Source organism: Pleurodeles waltl, chromosome 6 (genome assembly GCF_031143425.1).
Source record: "Pleurodeles waltl isolate 20211129_DDA chromosome 6, aPleWal1.hap1.20221129, whole genome shotgun sequence".
In the NCBI taxonomy this organism is placed as follows: domain Eukaryota; kingdom Metazoa; phylum Chordata; class Amphibia; order Caudata; family Salamandridae; genus Pleurodeles; species Pleurodeles waltl.
The window spans coordinates 715,166,732-715,190,311 of record NC_090445.1 but is presented as its reverse complement, the minus strand read 5'-3'; the positions used below and the strand labels follow the sequence as shown (position 1 = coordinate 715,190,311).

At 46.0% G+C, this 23,580-nt stretch overlaps 1 protein-coding gene across 10 annotated transcripts in view; it reads right to left on the bottom strand.

Annotated features, from left to right (window-relative positions):
• Positions 1-23,580, bottom strand: part of LOC138300195 (fibroblast growth factor receptor 2) — an 81,074-nt gene that overhangs the window by 4,359 nt on the left and 53,135 nt on the right. For 3 of the 10 annotated variants that reach the window (XM_069239217.1, XM_069239220.1, XM_069239224.1), the window contains 9 exons: positions 21,113-21,257; positions 17,871-18,070; positions 13,783-13,934; positions 10,772-10,893; positions 9,270-9,380; positions 8,658-8,848; positions 3,638-3,760; positions 1,759-1,829; positions 110-247 (listed from right to left, as the gene is read on the bottom strand). In XM_069239217.1, the coding sequence (XP_069095318.1) occupies positions 110-247; positions 1,759-1,829; positions 3,638-3,760; positions 8,658-8,848; positions 9,270-9,380; positions 10,772-10,893; positions 13,783-13,934; positions 17,871-18,070; positions 21,113-21,257 (1,253 nt within the window). Of the gene's footprint in view, positions 1-109; positions 248-1,758; positions 1,830-3,637; positions 3,761-8,657; positions 8,849-9,269; positions 9,381-10,771; positions 10,894-13,782; positions 13,935-17,870; positions 18,071-21,112; positions 21,258-23,092; positions 23,244-23,580 lie in introns of all 10 variants that reach the window. The other 7 variants (XM_069239215.1, XM_069239219.1, XM_069239221.1 and 4 more) reach the window with 3 other exon arrangements.

Here is a 23,580-nt window from a genome sequence, read left to right as displayed (position 1 = left end):
AATTTCAGCTGCTCTCTCCTAAAAAAAACACAACTAGGTCTCCCCAGACACTCTAGCAATCCCTGACTAAACTACACCAGTTGAGCAAGCAAACAGCATGGATCCTTACAGCTCATTGGTGCAGTTGCCAGGTTTGTCCATTCGGTGGCCTTCCTTAAGGAGCTTGAAAAGTTCTTCCACAGGAATTCCTGGGTATGGAGAACCCCCCAGTGTGAAGATCTCCCACATAAGCACGCCAAAAGACCATCTGCAGAGAAAAAGAGAGGAAAGAGACTGGCGTTAGATGAGGGACCTGTTGAGCACAGCGCGACCCTAGAGAACAAGATAAAGCAGGGAAAAGGAACACAACATCACAAAGCCAGTTCTGATTGAGAAATTGCCACACTCCAAAGACTGAAAGGCACAAACCCCTTACCACCAGAGACAAGGACATTTTGGTAGAATGTTTTCAACCATCCATCTAAACTGCCTGTGCTCTTAACACCTCTTCTTGTTCCAGGCCCAACACAGCTGTTCACACCTTGCAACAGTGACTACTCTCACCTCAGCACTGGTCTTTCAGTTAATTTTCTCAAAATATAGAGTTTCTCCCAAATCTTACATAATTCACAAGAAAGTCCCAATCCAGTCAACAAGGCATCCTATGCAACGTCCCATCACTGTTCTTCTGAATATGGAGGCAAAATCCTAAACCCATAAGTGCCTGTGCAGAAGCTACTACCACTTAGTGGCACTTACATAGAGGAAGCATAGTGGGTTGTCTTGGTCCTCAATGAGGCCCATCGAAACCTCATGAGTTTTCTATAACTGCTCTCTGAAGCATTAGCACAGGGCTTACCACACCCAACCAAATCTTCATCTAAGGGCCGTCAGGGATACCAGCACATCTCTGCAAAGAGCGACTGAAAGGAGCAAGGATTGCTATGCATTCCACCTCAAACCTAAACAGATGCCATCCCATTGCTAAAAGACTCCTCTAGTGTGTGAGCTATCATTTCTTCCTTCACCTCACAGCCCCAGCAATAATACATTCAGAGATGCTTTCATAGCTTCCGAAGATTAAACACATGCAAATGCAAATCACACAATGTGCTTCAGGAGCTACCACCAATATCCCTACTCTACAAGGACCAAACCGAGGAGTCTTCAGCCTTGTGAGCCCCATTGCACAGCCACCCCACGCCCAAGAGATACTCAACATAGATTTAAAAAAGCAGCATGACTCCTTTTCTATGCGCAGACACCCCAGGGAACCCCCTCCCCTGTTACCACTGGTACTCTCCAGTGATTCCCAGACTAATGAAGCAATCATCACCTCGTGGATTCGTGACATGTACTGGTTTTGAGCTTGCCAAGAAAACCAACACTGAGAGCAATCACGCACAGACACAGCCCCAGACAATCCCCATTCGTTAAAAATAGGAGCAGACACAGGAGAGCGCGCCCATGGATTAGGTCTGCCCACCAGGAAGAGGGCCACATTCTGTCTGCATAAGACCTTGGGGAAAGGCGGATGCATGGCAGACCGTGGGGACTTCCGCTCGGACACAAGGGTTTTAGCGTTTGGGTCCCACTGACGTGCTTTGAAGTCGGGCAGATTAGTAACGGGGCATTAGGTAGCAGTCTAGCAGAAAATCATGGCCGTCTAAGCGCGGCACCCCCGGTGCGTGTGCGCAGTCCGTGTGGGCACCCTGTCATGTCTGCCCTGGTGCTTTTGTTCTTTCAGTCGGCGATTACAGAGCGTAAGGAGTTGCGTACACGTCACTCTGATGTGTGTAGACTCTGTCAAACAGCGCCTCGGGAGCCATCCACTTCACGGGGAGCCGGCCCTGCGGAGGAAGGGAACAAAGCAGCCCTGTTTACCATAACTTCGACAAGTGCGCCAGGCCTGCGCCCTCACAGAGCAGCTGAAGCGATGGGCTGCCCCATGGAAGCCACACGGAGCCATGGCTGCTCGTCATACCTCGTGCAGAGGGCAGTCGAAACAGGTGAACACAACATGGACAGAACAACACAATGCAGCCGTGTAGCGCGCTAGGGCGTAGCTTCATTCAGCAAGATTGTGAGGGGTGGGGGGAGCGTCAGATTTCCCAGCAAACACACTCGGGTATCTTGATAAAACACATTATATGAGAAGCAGGTAATGAGGGGGCATAAGAGGTGGTAGAAAGAGAGAAGGGCGGATTTTTAGGGGCACTTAAAACACAACATTTTTCAAACTAATCAACATTTGTTAAGACCTTCGAAACAGGGACGAGTGTGTGTGCTTTTGTCAGTGTGGACATGTAAAATCCCATGTGAAAAAAAGCGACCAACTGAAAGCACTTGTTCTCAACTATTTACAAAGGAATAACATTTTTAGGGGCGGGGTGTAACACTCCAAACATGCCTCCTGAAGACAGGCCCCTGATAGCACGACTCAAAGGGCCCACAAGGCATACATCACAAGCTGCTAAAGCAAGGGACAAATGCACCAACCCAATGTGTCTTTTTACCATACATTCAACATGGGCATCAGATGCAACCTTAAAGCGGCCTAGCCAACAGCACTGCATCAGAGATTCAACAGCAACAGCAACAGCACAGCAGTGGTCACCACAAGCTTGTCAAAACAAACGGCCACACCACGGACATGGGAGTAAAAAAATGGCTTCTTAACAACATTTCAACAATTTTTCTCAAGTAACTGAAACAAAGTACTACAGCCAGAAAGATAAAACCTCTCAATAACACTAGTGGGCAGAGGATTGCTGTATTCACATGGCGGCTGAAGGAAGGGCAGCTACTTACAATAACACATTTAGGGCACCAGGCCTAGAGCTCTAAAAAGCGGACAGGAAGAGAAACTGCACCATGAACACAGAAAAAGAATAAATAAATAAAGTTTTACCTAACCCAGCACCAGGAGTCAATAAAGGATGACGACAAGGAAAGCAACAAAATACCAACCACTGGACGCCCTACTTGTAGAAATGGCAGTTACCAGACCACTGCCTTCATAGACATACTGGGGTGCAGAACAACAACAAGATGGCAACAAAGCACAACTCCTTATAGTAGTTAAATAAAGGAGTCAGACCTGCAGCTTTTCAGTGCAGCTGAATCAAGATACAGTAGGAGGTGTGAAACTAAACAATAGTGCTTGGCCAAATCCTTTACAGTGCAACAAAGACAGGTAACACAACACTAGACCTCAGTGGAGTTAAAGACATGCATTGAGACCAGCTAGTGTGGGATACAAGCATATTAGAACACCAGATCATGGAAAGTTATATGTACATCAAGGCAACGACCTTGTCTTGTTTAAAGTTACAGGCAAATCTTGATATCAGAAGTTAATAGAGATGAAATTATGTTGGGCACCAAAAGCACTGCAGTCACCCACAAAGCTGTAGGTCAGTCACATCGGTGCTTTCAGAGGACATGTACGTTATTAAACGAGACTCCACATAAAGTTGCAAACGTGAAACACAAGAAATGCAATAGTTTCCAGTGGAGCTACCAATATCACAGTTCTCTAAATATGCAAGTATGTCATGACCCTGGAGTTTTGAGCAACACTTGCTACAAATCCCTGCATCGCAGATTAACCATAGAACCTAAATCCAACTCACATGTCACTTGAGACTCAACTCACATTGGTTGTTTTTTTGTAGTAGTCGATGTTGTTGATGTCTCTGGCCAAACCGAAATCTGCAATTTTCATGACGTTGGTTTCTGTCACCAAGACATTCCGAGCTGCCAAGTCCCGATGGATGCACTGCAGAGGGAGAGACCAAGGCGGACAGTGAAGAAGGGGTACAGCGAGAAAGGGAACTGTGAAATGTACTCTCAAGATACCATCCAACAATGTCCTTGTAAAACCGGCAGAAAGCAGGCATCTGAGCCAGTGGAAAAGGGTAACACGTACTATACTCACTTGTTGGATTTTTTAGTTTTAGGAACAAAATGCAATAGAATATGACTGAATGTTCCAAGTTAATCATTAGTGAAATCTAAGACTTCTAAAAAGACCAACCATGGTTGCAACAAGGGACAGCAATTATAGCCAGTGGTCGCAGTTGCGACAGCTGGTCTCCTTCATGGCAACTTGCTGTTTGTTGGAAATGGCCCTTTCTTCAGCGTTATCCCCAAACTTTCTGCCTTTCTCCTCCTGCTTTTCAGACCCTCTTTTTGTTGGCTTTAGGACTCTAGGCACTTTACCACTGCTAATCAGTGCTAAAGGTCATGTGCTCTTCCCCTAAAATTTGGTATGATTGTCTTACACCTGTTTGGCATATTTCATTTACTTGTAAGTCCCTTGTAAAGTTGTATACCATATATTCAAGGCCTGTAAATTAAATGCTACAATTGGCCTGCAGAGCTGATTGTGCCACCCACAAAAGTAGCCTTTCAAACTGGTCTCAGGCCTGCCACTGCAGTGCCTGTGTGTGCAGTTTACTGCCACATTGATTTGGCAATTCAAGCTAATTGCCAAGGCCTGCACTCTCCTTTATTACACCTAAGTCACCCCTAAGGCAGTCCCTAGGTAGCCCACATGGTGCTGTGTAAGTAGAAGGTAGGACATGTACCTTTATGTTTTACATGTTTTAGTAGTGACAAACATCCCATTTCGTTTTTCACTACCATGAGAGCTGCTCCTCTCATAGGCTAGCATAAAGAATTCCCTTATATATTTTTAAGTGGTAATCTCTGATGTGAGAGAAATGGCATGGGCATGTTTGGCATGTCTGGAATGGTAGAGAAAAATCCTGCTTACTGCTGTATTTGGATTCTACATTACTGTTTCAGAAATGCCACTTTAGAAAGTGGGCATTTCTCGGATGCTTATAACTCAGTGTGCCTTGCAGCCTGACTCCAATCCATGTCTAGGGCAGAGTGACAGCTACACTTTGTGAATACTTTCTAGACAGCCATAACACAGGAGGGGCTGGGTGTGACAAAAGAGGAGTCTGCATCCACACTGCATACTAATAGTCTTCCTAGGCTGGGGAGAGGTAGGGTCGTTCACACCTTACATGTCAATAGGCTGTGTCCTGCCCTCACACAATGGGCTGATTACCCCCTACTGATGTCTGGAGATACGGCTGGGTTGGAATGGGGTTGTGTTTCACTTGAAAGGGTTCCTTCTAAGTCACCCCATGAACAAATACATTTTTTTAGTATAAGCACAGGGGCTCCGACCCCATGATTTTAGAGCACTTTTGGGAACTGGGACTGAACCTCTGTCAGAAGGACTGCTGGACTGCACAAAGGACACATCTGGACTGCTCTTCTGTTGTTGCACTGCTGTCTGGCATTAAGGACTCACTAGATTACTTTTCTGCTGGTTGACCTGCTGCCAGCTGCTCCCTGATTCTGTTCTTCCAAGGCACTGGGGTGCGGACAGAAGGGACCGCCATTGGAACTACCCACTTGGTTGGGCTGCGAAAAGGACTGTCACCTTGTTACAGGGACCCTGATGTGTTGGTCTGCCTGCTACCCCTGCTATGCCCTCTGCCCAGTGGCCCTAATAGATTGCCTGGAAACCCCTCTGCTGTGGGACCCTACCCGCTGGGGGTCCAACAGCAGTGTGTTAATTGGGGAGCCGTAATTGCCTACTACTCACTATAATTCCCCAGGCCAGCTCAGGGCGAGCACTGCTTCATTGTACTAGGTAGCGTGTGTCGAGCGCTTCTAGCTTCAGGGACAGCGGCTGGTGTTTCCCTCAAGGCAGGCCATCCAGCAAAGGAAATTATGACATGCAGTAGTCCTGAGTAGGGTGTTGTGCCAAGGCACCCTCCCCCTGCCAGCACTGTCGTAGCAGGAAAGAAGCTTTCAGGTGGTTGCTAGGCAATGGGGCAACGCCTTCAGCCCTGTGGGTCTGCATGATAGAGACAGTCACCTCAGATCACAGAGGCCGCTGGCCTCCTCTCTTCTCCTGAGGTATTCCCGTCCAACGAGGTCCAGTATGGAGTGCAGCTGCACCCCTCTTTGGAGCGGAAGAGGTGGGTCCCATCCCCAAGGCCACCACGGTCCCTACAGAGCCTTCCCCTACCAGCTGTACCGGGTTCCATGGGAAGTTGCCCTTCCTTCATTCTGGCCACGGGGGACCCAGGACGGTCTACCTACCTTTGCCCGCGGTTTGTGTCATCCCCCACTCTTCCTCGCGTGGGATCGCTCCCCGAGACAGGCTTTACATACAAGGAATTCCACTTGTGGCAGAGTGCACCATGTAATACCTTGCCCTAATCCATCTAATAGATGTGCAAATACTCTAGCAACACACCCTCCGATATCCACTACACACTCAGTAGTGGACGCCCAGAGGACCTGCTGTAATTGCCCTGCTAGGAGCACAGGTGTCCTTGGGCCCAATAAGTGTATGTAGAGATTTGTGTGTCTACATGGCCATGGCACATTATGCATGCTAACCTTTGGAGATTGATGTATTTTACCCACTACCCATTGCATTTTACGTGTTTTGGGAAGTTATATGGTCATTAATATATCCTCTGGCTCAGAGGTACAATGTGACACATAGGCTCCTGTGTTATGTAACAAACTACTCTATTTCCTGGCATACAAATTCAGTGATGTTAGGGAGTAACTGATGAATCCTGCACTCATGTGGTACAGTCCGCGATGATACTTATATGGGGGGGGGGGTTTCTGATTCCTGCACAGTACAGTATCGATGAATCATGTCACTTTGGGTGATATCTAAATGCAATATAGGAACATATTTGTTTATATAATTCCATGTGACGTCCCTTTTATGGTGTAGTTATTGTGTCACTGGTGTATGTGTGCAGTGCAAACGCTTTACACATGACCTCTGGAGATAAGCCAGACTGCTGTGCCAAGCTACCAGGGGTGAGCGCAGGTTATCTTTGGTGTGTCATTTACTTGCCCTGACTAGAGTGGTGGGTCCTGCCTGGCTTAGGTGCATATCCTTGCCAACCAGAAACCCAATTTCTAACACTACCCCTAGTCCCAGTGTCATGAAAGTAGCAATAAGAACAGAGAAGATCTTGGGCTTCAGAAACCCTGCTTATTTTCAGTAGGTTCTACTTGCCAATCCACTGGCCCCTTAACAGCAACAAGAAGGCTACTAAGTGGCTACACGTGGCGGAAGAGTTCAAGACTGTGAAGTAGAGTATCAAGGGGTGCAGGATGTCACTTCCATGTCCTTAGCATTTTAGTAAACTGACATTCATATTTAAAATTGTGGAGAATTTCATAGTCAAGGAGCAGGAACAAAAGCCCCACTAGCGCCTCTGCTTTTGCTCTGCAGCTAGGATGAACCGAAGCTCCTGTTAATATTGCAAGACATTATTGTGGCACTCAAGCCATTGTGCCCAAAGCTTCAGGCACAAGGACCTACAATTTTCAGCATCCAACCCTCTTTATCTGACTGATAGATCGATTCATCTAGACCTGAGGGAGCAGACTAGGAATGGGATCCATGGGTCTTTATGTCAAGAAACTGGAAGTGACACAGCCAGAGGCCTAGCAAGTGTGTGGATAATCCTAAAGAATTCTGAGCAAATGGCCTCCTCACTGCTTAGATAGTAATATAGAATGATAATTCTTGTGCTGTGGGCCCTGCCTACTAAGTAGGTCACAGTGGATCTGCCCCTGCTGCATTAATGACTGCTGCGCCTCAGGGTGAAGGAATGATCTCTATGCTATTGTACTTGTTTCTTTCCTTAAATATTCTAGACGTCAGGTCCAAGAAGGATGGGTGCCTCCTTCCTCCTCTTAAATGATGGTGGGTGGGGTAGGGTGGTTTCTTGGAGACAGCTGTAGGGGTCTTTTGTGAAGAGGCTTCAGGAGCTGTCCTACAGGTGATGCAGAGTTGTGGGTGGGAGAGTATGATGTCTTTGGTAATTGAATTCTCATCTATTCTCCCTTGAGAATGGCCCAGAGTGTATGCTTCTAGGACCCCTTTACCTCAAAGAAGCATCTTAGAGGTAGTGGTAATTGAGATGTATGTACACCTGCGGTTGTGAGCTACAGAGAGCCTGGTGGACCCCCTGGATGCAGGTCCCCCTGTTTCCAGGTCCATTATTACCTACAATTTGGGGTCTGTCCATAAAACAGGGCCAAGAGCCCCCCACCATGGTGGCAGTCTGGTGGAAGCTGCTCATGTTTTCAGAGTGGAGGTGTTCAGGTTTGTCACTGGCTGTAGTAGGGGTCAATGTTTTACTGCAGATAAAGTATTGTGCAATTCTAATCCCACTTCCCAACACTCTACTTGAGTAGTTGTGTGCAGCATTTTTCATATAATCAGGATTTGTGAAATCAAATATTTACCCTTCAGTAATATTACTGATTATACCACTTATTTAACTGTGTGTACCTTTCCCAACCCCGAGGCAGGCCAGAAGCCTCTTGCGGGTGCAAGGGTGTATACATACTCCTTGAACCTGAAATGTTCAGGAGTACATAAACAGTTTGCACAAGTGGCTCCTTGAGAGTGAGGCTATTTTTCACCGTAGGGACTGCACCTTGGAACAAAAGGATGCGTAGTCTTCTTACCCCATGGCACTCCAGAACATACATACACAGTGACAAATCCATATTGGAAAGGACAGGAGTGGTCAGGCTAACAGCTTGACAAGTTCAATGCTATCATACACACTCATAAAAGGGGAGCATGCCCATCTCCTCACCTTCTGGGATGCTAGGTACTCCATGCCCCTGGCGAGTTGGTACGTGCAAGACACTAGGTCCTTGAAGGTCATCTGCTCTTCAGGAATTCTGTTGATGTCAAACGAGTACTCCATGCCAGGTGGGCGGCGGGTGCGCAGGTACTCACGCAGGTTCCCCTTGGAAGCATATTCGACTATCACATACAGTGGGCCTAAGAAGCAATGAATAAGGTTCTTGTTAACAGTCTCAATGTGGCGAATAAACAGTCAGGAGAAAATGTGCATTTTAGGACAATAGCAGATCACATGCACACGCACACCTAGTTTGGTGCTTGTAGGTAATTGGGCACATTACCATACAATCAGGGCCAATGCACAGACTGTTGCAGGTTCATATGACAGAAGTAGAGGCGCGAGCAGAGAAAAGTAGTTCTTGGAAGAACTGTGACACTGGCAGTAGCTCAAGACATGAATTAATTTGAAGCACACTTTGCCATAGTCCTTGCCGTAATGTCTTTCTACTGTAGCCAGAAGAGTGATTGCACCTGGTAGGCCCGTCCGTGAAATTAACGTTTGCTATGATCCTGGGTTTATGATTTAACAGCTAAACTCCATGGAGCGAGCCTGACTTACCATCTTGGGTGCACGCTCCAAGAAGATTGATGATATTTTTATGTTTTCCGATCATCTTCATCATTTCCATCTCAGACACCAGATCAGAAAGATCCTTCTCAGTTGCATCGTCTGTGGAAGGAAAAGGAGAGGGTCAGTGATGACATTCTGCACAAGAGGGTGTCCTTATCACTCCACGCTGCAAAGAGTGCATTAACAGCGAGCCTACCAGTAGCATGGTGTGTCCCAATCTTAGACCCAAGTCCCTGCTGCCCCATGGTGAGCCTTAACGTTCCTACCCAGTTATAACAACTACTCCTTTTAAAATACTTTTTTGTGGTTTTAATGGGCGAGGTAACCCTTCAGGCTAAATTGTTCTAGAAGATGAAACAAAATCAGGATACGCTTGTGTTTTTTCAAACAAACTCCATAAAAATGGATTGACTATTCAAAAAGAGACAACATACTTACCTAGTCTGTATCAGATCAGCCATAGTGAATAAGATACACACTAATACCAAGAAAAACAGACAGAAGAAGAGAATAACAGAATGACACAAAGAAAGGAAAATAAATGAAGAGGAAAGACTGTCAAAGGAAGAGAGACACAAGAGATGGAGACACTAACAGGGAGAGAAATAGAGAGACACAGGGGCACTGAAAGTGGAAATCCAGCTGGCCACCTTACCTGCATGCCGACATAGGGGGACAGCATCTTTAAGTTGCGCCCCTGCTAGAACAGGATGGGCAGTATGTCCTAGTAGGGCTACCATAGCTCCTCTCCCTCTGCTTATTGCCTCACAGCGTCAGAAATGGGGGGGTGAAGGCCACAGGGTGGTCAGCAAGTAGGGCATGGCCTCTTTTGTGGTCAACATCTGGTGGTGATCCATTTTAGTAGCGTTCAGTATTTGGGCAGTGATCAGATCAGAAATTTTGAGCACGAGGTGAGGTTTCATGGAGATGTGAACATGGGGTTTGCATACTCCAGGCACCTAAGGAGCGTCCATTGATCCCCCAACCACAGCCCCGGTGGGTGGGTCTAGAGGTGCAACATGTGTCTTTCACCCCCACCCCAACGCCACCACCACCGCATCCCTCAGTACAACTGTGCTCTTTTCGCTGCTAAAAGGGGGAGGGGGTTAGGGTTATTAGTGGCAGAGTGCATGTGTGGTGACATAACGTCCTGGGGGTGGTGCCTGGAATGCAGTGACCATCCAAGGGGCATGAGCAGATTTTCGCGCGCCACAAGGATTAGCAGTGGATAAGCGAGGGAGCCATTTTTGGTGCACAAAAAGGGGATGGTGTCAGAAAGAACCTTCATGCAACTTTTCAAATGGCACACAAAAATACAAACTAAGCCATTCTACTGCCATAAACGTCTGTCCCGTCTTCCTATCTGAGCCCTGGAACACATCACTGTCAAGATTGTTAATGTATTCATGTCAACCCCGGAGGTCAGCTATGTGACCTCTGAACCTAGGTCATGACAGGGATCAGCTGGCAGCGACGACCTGCCTCTATACCTTTCAGCATCTTCACCGCCACGGTCACTGCATCTTTGGGCCGGTCCTTGTCGATGCCTACCGCCTCTGCCATCACCACCTGCCCGAAGCAACCTTCGCCCAGGGGCTTCCCCAGCGTGAGCCTGTGGAGAAAAAGTCTGGTCAGCCACTCAGGAGAGAGACGACACAATAGCCTCGACAGAGTCGGAGGGTGTGGAGGACATGGTGAGCAGGTGAGTCACAGCGGACACAGAGGATGTATCAGCACAAGGCACGGCTGCAAGAGACAACCACAGCAGAGCGAGAGCGCCCACAAGCCAAGATGGAGAGACAGGAGGTGCATCAGGTATGGCGGGGAGAAGGTGACATTGACGAAAGAAGACGCATCAGTGCTGACGGACACGGAGGGGCACGTCAGACACTGCAGGGAGAGAAGACACGTCAGTAGCAGAAGGGAGGGAAGCATCACGCCTAATGCAGAAAGAAAACACGCCCCGTTTACCTGTAATGGGTTGGAGGTTGACTCAATTGCATAGCTCTTTATGTGTTGGGCATAATTCAGCCACACTGAGCTCGACTCTGCAAAGTATCTTGCTTACTTTTTTTACAACTAAAAATGTGGAAGTTAACCATAGCCATTTCTCAAATGATGTTGACCTAATGCCTTCACGTATTACTCGTTACTTGTTAAATTATGTTTCTGCAATGGCAAACAGAGGGAGGAAGTCAGGCACTAAAGGGGGCATCGGCCACTAGGAATGGAAGGAGCACATCCTACAGGTGAAGGTTGGCAGTGAGAACACATCAAAGGGAGGGCACATCAGATGTGGCGGGAAACAACAGCAGACATCAGCCACAAGCAGGAGGACGCGTCGGCCATGATGGGGAACCAGGGTGCACATAAGCACCGCAGACGGAGAGGACACGTCATCCATAGTGGGCGCATCATACATAGCCACTGGAAGACAGCACTGCGGTCACATGCTAGCAGCCATAGAAAGAGGGCACATGGGCCATGGAGGCAATATCAGGTAACAGACAGAGAGGGGCATGTCAGCCACCACAGGCAGAAAGCGAGCACACGTCAGTCCCTATGGAGGAAGTAGCCTAGCATAATTGCAAAACAAGGTAAATGGCCCCATTCAGCATTCCCAATCCATCAATGACTTTCTCCGGTCCAGGCCTCAACGTCCCTCAACATATGGGTCCACACTATCTAGATACCTCAACATCAACCATCTCCTCATGCACTGAATAATTGCAAGAGAGATTCTGAGATCTTGTACCAAGGAATGAACCATAGCCTTTTGACCACTGGTAACCATGGCCAAGTAGCAGGAATGCATATGTTATGGAAGGGGACCTCGGAACATTGTGTAATACAGCTGTCCCTTTCCAATGTGTCAACAACAACCAAACTTTAAGAACTTTTAGGTCAAGAAGTGTCAAAAGATACATCTTAAGATAGGACTGCAGTGAATAGGCACATTTTAGGTCAGAAAGAGGGACATTTTCTCAATTACAAATAACACATTTTGAAGATTTTATTTTTCTGTTACACAGTTGCTTGTCAGCAGAACAGCCGTTGACACAAATTCTGCACTTGAATCCCTGGCACATGCTCTCTTATCTCCCAGCACAAAGGTAGAGATGGCACCACACGTGCTGACAGTAGTGGTCCAATACACTTCACTTCAGTTAACTAGTGCTAATGACTGAGCTTTTACCAACAGACATTGCCATGATGATTGAGTCAGCTGTGTTCTGCGCTCAGGCATAGTGAGAAGTTTTGTGATTGAAAGTAGTGCACTGTCATCCAATTACAAAGTGATGAACAGCAGTGTACTGTATTCCCTGTGCCGCGTGAGTATGTCACCACCCTTGATTTGTGACGGGCTCTGGGGCTAGTGTACACGATCCCTGCACACATTTGGTAATGCAAGTTCTGCTTTGAGTCTGGCTCTGTCACTGACATTTAGACCCTCAACTAGTACTTCCAAAAGACAAAGACGTCGAGCCAGGACAAAGACAGCAACTATCACAACATAATCTAAGAAGGAGGCTCAGTAACTACGGCACTTGGGCCATGGACACTCTAGGGTCCCTCCATCCTCTGGTCCCTGGTGCCACTGCACCAAATGAGTAATAAGAGCTCTCGTCCCGGGCACAGTGCTGAAGTGTGTCCATCCTTCTTAGGCCTAAACCTAAGAATTTGCCAATCTTTCATGGGCAGAGACAAAGGCGAGTCCTGTTTTCCCACCCGCCTTGAGCAAAGGATGCCTTTCCTCCAGGGTGTTCTCTTCCTCGATTGACATGTGTCTGAGGTGTGTCTATCTTTACTGGAAAGAAAGCAGGAAAGAACCATAATAGTATATGTTCGTCCTTGGCACAGGCCCATCGTGTGCCACTCCTGCTTTAATATAGGCCACAGATGTCCTGTCTTCCCTTGGCACAGATCTGAAGTGCGACCCTTGAGAGAGACCATAGGTGCACTAGATCTCTCTTTGTGGGCTTGTCATCTGTTCAGCTCCATCGACAGACGTTTACCTTAGAAAATCCCCCACGTACCAACCAGGAGCACCCAGCTGTGGGCCATCAATGCACGTTATTGTATTCAGTCCTCTCTTCCTGGGACCTCCACCTCTGCTCCCCTTCCTCGATCGATGGTTCTCCAAGGTTGGCTTCTCTGGCTTCAATGCTCACCATTCATCAGCTCTGCCCATCGCCCTCCCTGCCCAGACACAGTGTGTCAACGTTTACCCAATCTCACACTTTCTACATTTGCTACATAACAATGTAAGTGAACTGACCCCGACAGCATCCTTTAACGAACCCCTCTATAGACAAGAGCGGAAGAGAACAGACCTACACTAACCACCGTCTGCACCATTCACACCACCTCATCAAGTGGGCATACAGCCCAGTACCTGCATCACTCACTCGATGTTCAGTACCCTCCACCTGAAGCACGTACTTGCAGTATCACTGATTACAGCTGAGTGCCCCTTCTCCGCACGCAGTGCTATACTCACTTGTCCCTTGGATACTCCCACTTGGGGTCCTCTGGCAGCTCGTACTCGGAGACCCCGGCCAGCAGGTGGGTGTCAGTGTTGGACAACAGACGAGTGGTGATCCGGACCAGTGGAGTGTTGGAGTTCATAGAAGAGCTGGAGTCAGCAGACACCTGTTCACCAGGAGGAAAGAGCAGAAGAGGCAGATGTGATCACAGCCCCAAGCTCAGAGCATGACAAGGATTGATCCAGAATGCCAGCCAGGGCCTTGGACCCAAGAAGAAAGGTGTGAAAAAGTCCCATCTCATCTCATCTGGCCTGCCCCCATCTTCAACCTTTATCAAGGACTGCAATCCCTCCCACTGCATATCAAGTTCGCCCAGTCCTATCATTACTTACAAAAAGACCTCAAACTGGCACTACTTTCAGAGCATCATCAGAACAATATTAAACAAATCAGCGATTACGGAATTTGGGGGGGGGCACTAGAATGGGATGTGTAATCAAGGCATCTCAATGCTGGAGAATGCATCAGAGTGTTACAAACATGCCCTCAAAACAAAAAGCCTAAAGTATCGGACTAGAGAGGAACATATCCCTGTGGCCTCAAACCATTGTGCACGCTAGAGTCATCATCCTATAATGGAAGGGGTGAAACCGGTGAGATCATTACACGCTAGAGAAACTTATTTAAGTATGTTACTTTAAAAGACCAAAGCCACCAAAATCATGTGGGCCATGGCTATGTTCTGGGGGAAGAGGGAGTTGTTATTGTGGGAATATGGTGTTTTCAAATACACATATATTACAAACTTTGCTGGCGATACAATGTTCTGCTCCATACGATGATGCTTTTTGTATCATAATGTAAACCGTATAACATGCAAGTTGGAGGTACTGAACAAGCGACTTGAATAAGTGAACCTCCCTCATTGAGGGGCGATACCTACATCCTTACTTGTATTTTGTATGAGAAACTGTGAAAACAAAATCAATAAAGTTTTAGTATATTTGTACAGTGGCGTGCCTGTATTGCACTTGCTCTATTGCACTGGTGACTTCAAGTTTAGAGGTCTGCACTGTCAGACCAAGAGCTACACCATGTACGCAACGAGGGCAAAATTCATTGGCACATGATTAAGATCAACCATGATGAGCTTTTAAGACCCTTGATTGGGCCACTCCAATTAGATGACCCAGCACCTTTTACCTACATGGGATGTATGAGTCAGCACTCCCTCCCAAGAAAAGCTTTCCCCCTTATAGCACCACAGACCCTGGAGGAGTCAGTTGGTGGAACAAATGGGGCTCGAGGAACAAATGGTGATCGAGGAACATATCAAAGCTGCCCACATGTCACAAACTTGCTTATTAGAGGGTAAATTCAAGCTCTACTCAAATGGCAAGGAAATTAAGACTTTGACAGCAAGCCACTCACCAGAGGCACCGTTGGATGTGCACCTTTTTCAATTAAATGGCTCCATTAAAATTGACACTGCATGGGTCAGCTCTACTGACATCCTCTGTGGATTGGTCAATCCATGACCAGAGATTTCAAGTTGTGGGGAGTCATGTGTTGGGGCACAGTAGCAAAATAATATTGTTAAACATCTCCTGACATAAATGTTGTGTACTAAATATAATTTACAAAATATCGCCCCATTGAAGTTAATAATAGAAAATCAACACTCAATGGAATGATATTTTTGTAAATATTTCCAGGGCACAATATAGTTACAAGTTAGACATGTATTACCTACAATAACTTGCAAAGCAATCGTGCATTATTTCCTGATGCTTTCCACCTGTACTCTGGAACGCCTCCTGTCTGGTAGTACAGCACCATGCTTCTTCTGGGATGGCACCCTTCTTTTCAGCTGGTGAGGCTAGGCATATATACTAGGCCCTATGCACAATAAACAAGACTCATCGCTGACTAACCCAATCCGATATCCATATGCCCAGTCACCCTTAAAAGTTGGAAAAATGTCTACTGTCCCAGTTACCCGCTGACTTTCTTAGGTAAATGATGGCACTCCCTTTGTTAATTTCCGTAATGGCCCGCAATGGTACCTTTATTTCCTCCCCTACCTCTCTGATACCAGTTGAGCCAACACTGGTATCCTCTCTCACCCCTTCTCCTTTTAAACTCTGTGCCCGAAACCCCCAAGTATTCTTCTTTCGCCTTGTCAAGCCCAGCCTAGGCCAGATAAGCTAGCATTATTATTCCCCCTTCTCTTCACAGCTCCTACTCTCAGTTCACCTCCATCCCCTTATCTGCTTCAGTGATGACCAGATAAACAAGCATTTACAATGCAACGGGTCTCGCATTTGCTCCTAACCCGACTTTTCACCTATCGGGCAAAAGTGCATTTATGTACTTAACCCGAAAAAGTGAAATCAACTATGTAAAGTGCTCGACTTCTGCCAAGCGAGATCGCGCTCATAAATTAGAGAAAAAGAAGTCCACAAGCCCGATGGAAAACAACGAGCCTCGCATGTTTTCTGTACTTGGTCGCTGCGCTCGAGGAGGGCTAGCCATCGGAAAAGACATGACGTATGTGTGCCTTCGACTAATGAAAGCAAGCAGATTTTATTAGGCAAGCCCACGAACCAATAAAAAACACTGACGTGAAGTTGACAGGGCTCCCAGCCCTTTTCTAAATACTAAAGCGTCTCGCTGCGATACGCATGCGTGAGCACATGCAACGCAGGCTCGACCCTAAAAAGGACTGGTAAACTCTCGCCTCCTCGTCAGCCCAAATCTTGTCACGTCCTCCTTCTGTTTCTGGGAAGGTGAACATGATACCTTCAACATTGTTCAAGTCTGAATCGCCCTAATCACGTAGGAAACAGTGCATGTTTGCGGCAAAACTGGCAGAAGTCGACAGGGCAGTAAGTTTGTGTACTTGAACTAACTACCCCAGAGGGAAAAAAACCTATATATGGTCACTATTTGGCAGTGGTTCTGGAGAGCTAAGAAGAGAATCATACCAAAGTAAGACATATCAGTCCCAAACAAGGGAAGCTGCTCTTAAAAACAGATCACACACTTGTGGTACCACATGTATAACCTATAAAATTCGGCATCATATCATAAGCTACATTAGTGATACACATTGGAAATTAACTCCTCGAAATTGACTTTTTCATATTGAATGGATTAAGCAATTTCCGTTCTGCATTTTTTTTTAAATGAGTACCAGATTTTGTTAGTTTTGCTCGCTGTGGAGTCATTATGATATTCATACTAAGTTAGCTAAAGCATCCACCATGTTTTTCATCATACTTTTAGCAATTGTTCAAATGATGTTAAAATGTCAAGTGTACTTGAGAGGCTGATCTTCTTTGTATACTTTACATTTGTGTTCACAGTGTAGATGTGCTGGTAGGTTAGCTTGGGAGTAGTAAGGTTCTCAAAGCAGAGAAGCCTTAGGAGCCTCTCTTACTCCACTGGTTTCCAGAGGGACGTGGGCTGTACCTGCGGTGCAAGGAGCCCTAGTACAGTAATGACTCCTGTTCCACAGCAGGGTTGTGACATAATGGTTCAATGACTCCATTCATTTGGTCAAAAATGGCTGCTCTACCACAGCAACTGCTTGGACACAGGGATGCACAGGATCTTCGTTGTCTAGTCCAGCCGTAGTTACTGCACCAGGATACAGGAGGCTCTAGAAAATTGCTTGGTCTTACATCACAGCGGGGTGGACAGAATGGTGCACAGGATTCTAGGTCATTTGCACAGTGATGCCTCCTGCACCACAGCAGAGGACGGGACATTATGGTAGAGGGCCCTGTGGGACAATACGGTGAAGCTTCCCGCACCACAGCTGAGCACTGGACATGAGGATAGACAACCTTTGGTACATAATGCAGCGATGATTTTTGCATCACAACAGGACATTTGACAGGTACTCCACACTGTTATAAATCCATGCCCTTCTCCTTTACTCTAACGTCTTCCTAAGTCTATACCCACTGCTACCCACAGACTTTGAGGCCCGGTGCGGCCCGGGTGGGGCGTGCCCTTGGAGAAGTCGGCCTGTACAGGTGAGAATGAAAGGCTGGCTGTTAGTAAGTAAGGGGTTTTGAACCCTCTATCTACTTTCTGTTACCTGTCTGCGCAGTGGGAGGCGCTTGCTCAGCTTGTGCACAGCTGGTTGGCTGCTGAAGTCAGACTTCTTGCCTCTGCCCTTCATATGGCACATCATGATGGTACCAATCATGCAGGCGATCAGGAAGCCTCCCACACAGTAGATGGCAATTTCTGTATACTCCGAGGATGATGAGTCCAGTTGCCGTTCTTCATCTGCAGGGCAGGTATGAGGAATGAAGGTAGAGTCAGGGGTGCATGTCTGGGTGGCGTGTCAGAGAACATGAGGGCCGGACAGAGGTACGGCTGACAGTTATGGGACGCAGGCACACACTAAGCACAGGTCAGTTCATTCACAGGCCAATCATATGCAAGGCAAGCCTGGTCGCTCTGCCAGATGCAACCTAATGCCTTGGGAGTTTCACATCTGACCTGAAGATAGCTTCACGTTGCTTCTCATTCTAACTAGTTTGTGGCGAATTCCCAATGTATCCGAACGCAAGCTCACCATTCATATTCAGGCAATAACAAAATGTATCTCAAATCACATCCCAGGACGCATTCTCATTCTAGCTTTGGGGAGTCTCGCTGCTGTTTTAGGGGTTATTATAGCACTCTCACGGTTTATCTACAGACAATTTAACATATTGTCTCAGGGCAGTAACACATCTTACCTCAAGTAAGTCAACATTTTATCAAAGCATTTCATCTCAGGGTATTCTCCCTTTTTCAGTGGAATCTGAGTTACGTCAAGAGAATCTCACACTGTATCTTCCAACCATGTCATAATGTATCTTGCTGTAATAGCACATCCTATCTCGGAACAATCATGCATCTTTACACATATTTTGTCAAGAAAATCATTGCATCTTATTATCTCAGGGCACTCGTGGATCTCATTTGGATGCAATGGCTCATCTAATCTCAGGCAATCGTGCATATTATCTTCAAGCAATCGCACATCATTTACAGTGACAATCACATGTAATATCTCAGGAAAACTTCACATCTAACCTCGTGGGATCATCACAGTTGAGTTTAGGGCAGTCTCGCAGCTCATCTTCCAGCAGTCTCCCATCTTATCTCTCGACAAACTCACATTTTATTTCAGGCCAAGCTCACTGAGTAATCCTGGATTTTTAAGGTGCAATCTCACACTACAGCTCTGGTATTCTTATCTCTGGGCATTCTCACGTCTTATCTGCACATTATTAAATATCGTATCACATTTCCGTTTCTATTTTAGATGAACATTGGTCTATAAGGTCCCTGTTTATATGAACATCACATCTCACCAGTGACAATCTCACATCTTATCCAATCAGTAAGATTATTCACAGCAAGCACATAATCAACCCCTGTACGCTCCAGTACACACAACGCTTCCAGTTAACATACGAAAGATAAGAAACCTCTACAACAGCAGGAGGAGAGAAGTGTGAGACATGACATAGAGGCAAGAGACAGACACTGACATAGAACATTCACAGAGACAAGACAAAGAAACATGCAATGATAAATCAGAGGGCACAGAGATTTGCAGAGAGGGCAACACCAGAACAACAAAGAGCAACAGCAGCAGAGGATACTTGAGACAATATGTAGGAAATAATTATTACAACACGCAGAGCTGAGATACAGATGCTACCTGAGACAGAGGCCCACACATCTGGAGAAACATGGAACTGAAAAGAAACATGAAGACCTACAGAAATAATATACAAAAACCACGGTGACAAGATGCTGAGGCAAGAAGCACCGATCCACAGAGCAAATACACCAACCAACCAGAGACTCAGACACAATTATGTAGTGACAGGGACTGTACATAGAGATCAACAGATTAGACAGGTGACATTGCTCCCCATGAAGCAACGTCCCCCCCAACAAATACTGAAAATAATGCAGTAGAAGAGACAATGTACTGTTTCATAGATAGGCAGAAAACACCAAGGCCTGGCATGGCATCCATCAAGAGACCAGCATAGAATGCCATGGTCATGTTATAAACGGCTTTCACTCATTGATCATGTCCTAAAATGCACTGAAGACCCATGGCAAGAACCAAAAGAAATGCCACAGACCAGCCGTCAAGCCAACCGGACTTCAGGGAAACCTCAGTGAGTTCAAAGTCATCTTATAGCCTCTTGTGAACCTGGAAGTTCTACCCCAGTAGCAAGGTGTAGTGCATGTCTATGTGAAGAAGAGATGCCAGATATAGAGCATGTATGCCAGAGGCAAACCTCTGGGAATGAGTGGCATGCTTGAACAGTGAAGTGTTCATAGCTGGAAAACAGAATGAACCACCTTCCCTGTTTAATGGTGTGGGTACATGTTTTACTCTTCAAGAGAAGGACTCTACCTCTCGAGTGTGCAGCACACCACACAGATCTCTAGAGCTGCAGTGGGAACTCATACTTTTGCCTTCGCTAATGGTTTGTGCAGTCGTGTACCCATTGCTATACTTTTGACTGCGGTAATAGTTTAGTTCAGTGTTGAGTTCACCCCACACATTTCCAGGTGGATCCGGTTGGCAGTGGTGCTGGCCTGATTTGGCTCTTGTCTTCAGTGTGCTGCTTCTGCATCTCTCCGAAATCATTAAATTGAGATTTTAAGGGTCCAGCTTACAAAGTTCATCAGCAAGGCACATGCTGTGAGGTCAGTGCGGATATGGAATATATGGTCAAAAGAACACACAGAATATGCTGTTTGATGGATGCCGAGATTAGAGAAATAAGAGGTTGCCTTATTAAAAAGGGCCAAACAATGTATACTGAGAGGGGGCACTGACACCGTGCTTAGTTGGATCACAGATGTCATGACTCTAAAGGGCATGTACTGCATGGTAGTGGAGGACCCATATGGTCTCCCAGAGGGCATAGAGTGACTGGTTAATGTGGGCATAGAGTGTTAAGCGAGAAAGCACACTGTACCTTTGCAGCCCTCTGAAAGGGAATGGGTTATTTTGCTAGGGGGCTGCATTGACTGAGTGACCACATGCACCAGCAAGGGCAAAGGTTGTCTTGTGATTGGTCAAACCCGATATTAACATTAAAAGTGAGGTAGAAATCTCATTGACAGAATATTGACTGCTGGCCCTGTAATCGAAAGGACCGGTGGCTACTGGAAGGATGCAGAAGCAACAACAGTTGTAATGAATTGAGCAGAGGAAGAGGAGGGGATTGGGAGTTAAGGGAAGCAATTGGAGGGTGTGAGACGTAGAGGGTACTCGGGCTGAGAGAGACACAACATAAATACCTGGCAGAACGGTCAACCATGCAGAGTAATAGGAGATCCCGATAGAATTACCCGCCAAGCACGTATACTCCCCAGCATCCTCAAAAGAGACATTGCGCACATAGAGGACTTCGATCTCTTTGTCCGTGGTGTTAACACCGGCCGCCTGGAAGGAAAAGGAGCGAGAAAACAGAAAGTAGGCACCATAGTGGCAGAGGTTGTGGACGGAGAACCATGAGCTCCACAAGGAAACGCCAGCTTACATCTAGACTGCTTAAAGGTTGTTTTTATGTAGCTTTTAGGGATGTTACATGTGTATAATGCCAATTCAAATATGTGGATTGCTATGTTTAGTAATGTCTTTTCAATCCACTATGGGGTTGTGCCCCTGAAATTTCATTAAGATGAGATGGGACGGTGTCAGTCATATATTATGTATAGCTTGACTTGATTGACTCTGCTCGAGCTCAACCGACCTTTCAAATGCCCAGCCTCTCAGGGAAGTCAGGTGATGTTGCTAGAGGTATATCAGCTTCTGAATAAGCCAGCGTTAGCACTCAGGTTCTTTGGCGTCCATAAATCCTTCCACCAAAAGACAGATTTCACCCAACAGGTTCCCCACTCACCACCCAAGATCAAGGTAAGGAGAATCTTATCCCCACCACCAGCATGGAACAGACCACTTCAATATACATGCAATCACAAGAGGGAGATCATGGAGAAACACCTCACGCCGTGAGTTCTGTACCGGGCTGCAGGAGAATGTGAAATACAGAAGACGGTGGAGAAATATTCAAAGACGAGACAGAAGATAGAAACTGGGGGGAATCAATAAGTAAAAATAGAGTGAATCAGAGGACAGTATCTAAGGGCTGAGAGGACTGCTACTAGAGGTTCAGGGAAGCATTGTCTAGGTGAGAGGATCATCATCAGTGGGGAAGTGGGTTCCAGTAGAAAGAATTATAATTTGTTTGAATTGTCAATGGAAATATAAAGGTATAAATTAAGCTGCATTTTGTATGTGTATTTGTTATTACTTAAGTAGATTGGGTTATATAACATCAGAAACATGTCATCATAAGTTTAAAATGTTATTTATCCCTTCTAGAAAAAAGGTTTTTGTTAAAAAAAATTATGAAAACACATTTGTGGCTTTATAAAATTTGGATAGTTTGTATGTTAAATGTAAACTAATAAAATGTATAAACAGTAAATATTAAGATTATTAGTTACAATGTACGTGAAATGCAAACTAATTAAATGTATAAACAGTAAATATTAGGATTATTAGTTACAACGTTATAATGGATATTTAAAAGTTTTAAAATACTAGAGTTGTGAATTGTCTGAATACACAATTTTTATATCCTGGAATTGTTAAGCAGAGAATTACCGAATATTTTTTAAAGTTGGTATTTACTAAAATTGATTAGTTTAATAAACTGGCATTATTAATTGAAAATAAGATAATATTGTGTCAAAATAATTTACGATTTGTAATTTAAATTAATACAAAAAATGTTGTTACAAATAGTGGATCTGATTTCTTATGAAATGTGATCACTTGGTGAAGAACCACCCAAAACTAAAACTACCTGATTGTGAAAGCCCTCTTCATGATAACAGTAATTCTAGCTCCCTTTAAGTCTGTCTTCCACTGTCATCAAGGTGACCCATTGCTTTATTAGAGGTCGGTGTATGAAAGAAAATTCCTGAAAACATCTCAATTCTTAAGACGTGGAGAGGAATAGAGAGAGCTTAGACAACAAGGAGTTAAAGAGACAGAAAGAGAGAGAGGTGGGGTGAGGTGGGGTACAGCAGAGGCACGTCCGGCGTAGGCAGTATTTTTCCATGGCTGCTGGCCACCCAGACCAACAGCAATACCATGAGGAAACCAGGATACCCTATTGACACCAGATGAGGCATTAGAACCAAGACGATCTTTCAAACCACCGCAGCCTGCGGTGGGCGTGCCTGTGGACCACCACACAGTGGCATTACCTTTCTCTGATGCAGGCAGTACCGTGAGCCAGGCAGACTGGTTGGCCTCCCCAATATAATTGGAGATTTTGCATGTGTACTGGCCCTCGTCCGCCTCAGTCACGTTATGCAGGGTCAAAACTTCGGCATTGGAGCTATTAATTCCAGAGCGCTAGAAACAGAGCAACACAGGACATGGTCACGGCAGCCTTGTGGCAGCACATGTATCAACGGCCCCGTCACCAGATCACCAGCGCATGCGCAGGACATGCGGTGCCAGCAGGCGCCGCGTACTGGGGAAAAGATGAAGGATAAGTCCAATGCTGCATGAGAGTGACTGCTGCTGCAAAGCGATGGAATACCTGTTCTACAGGAGAACCGCTGCTCTACCGTAGAATATCGCCTTACAGATCATTGTGGGTATCATGATAATAGATAAACGTAGGTCCAAAGCTCCATCCAAATGCCCCCGTTTCAGATAAATATTGTTAGAACTAATTTTGGACCCA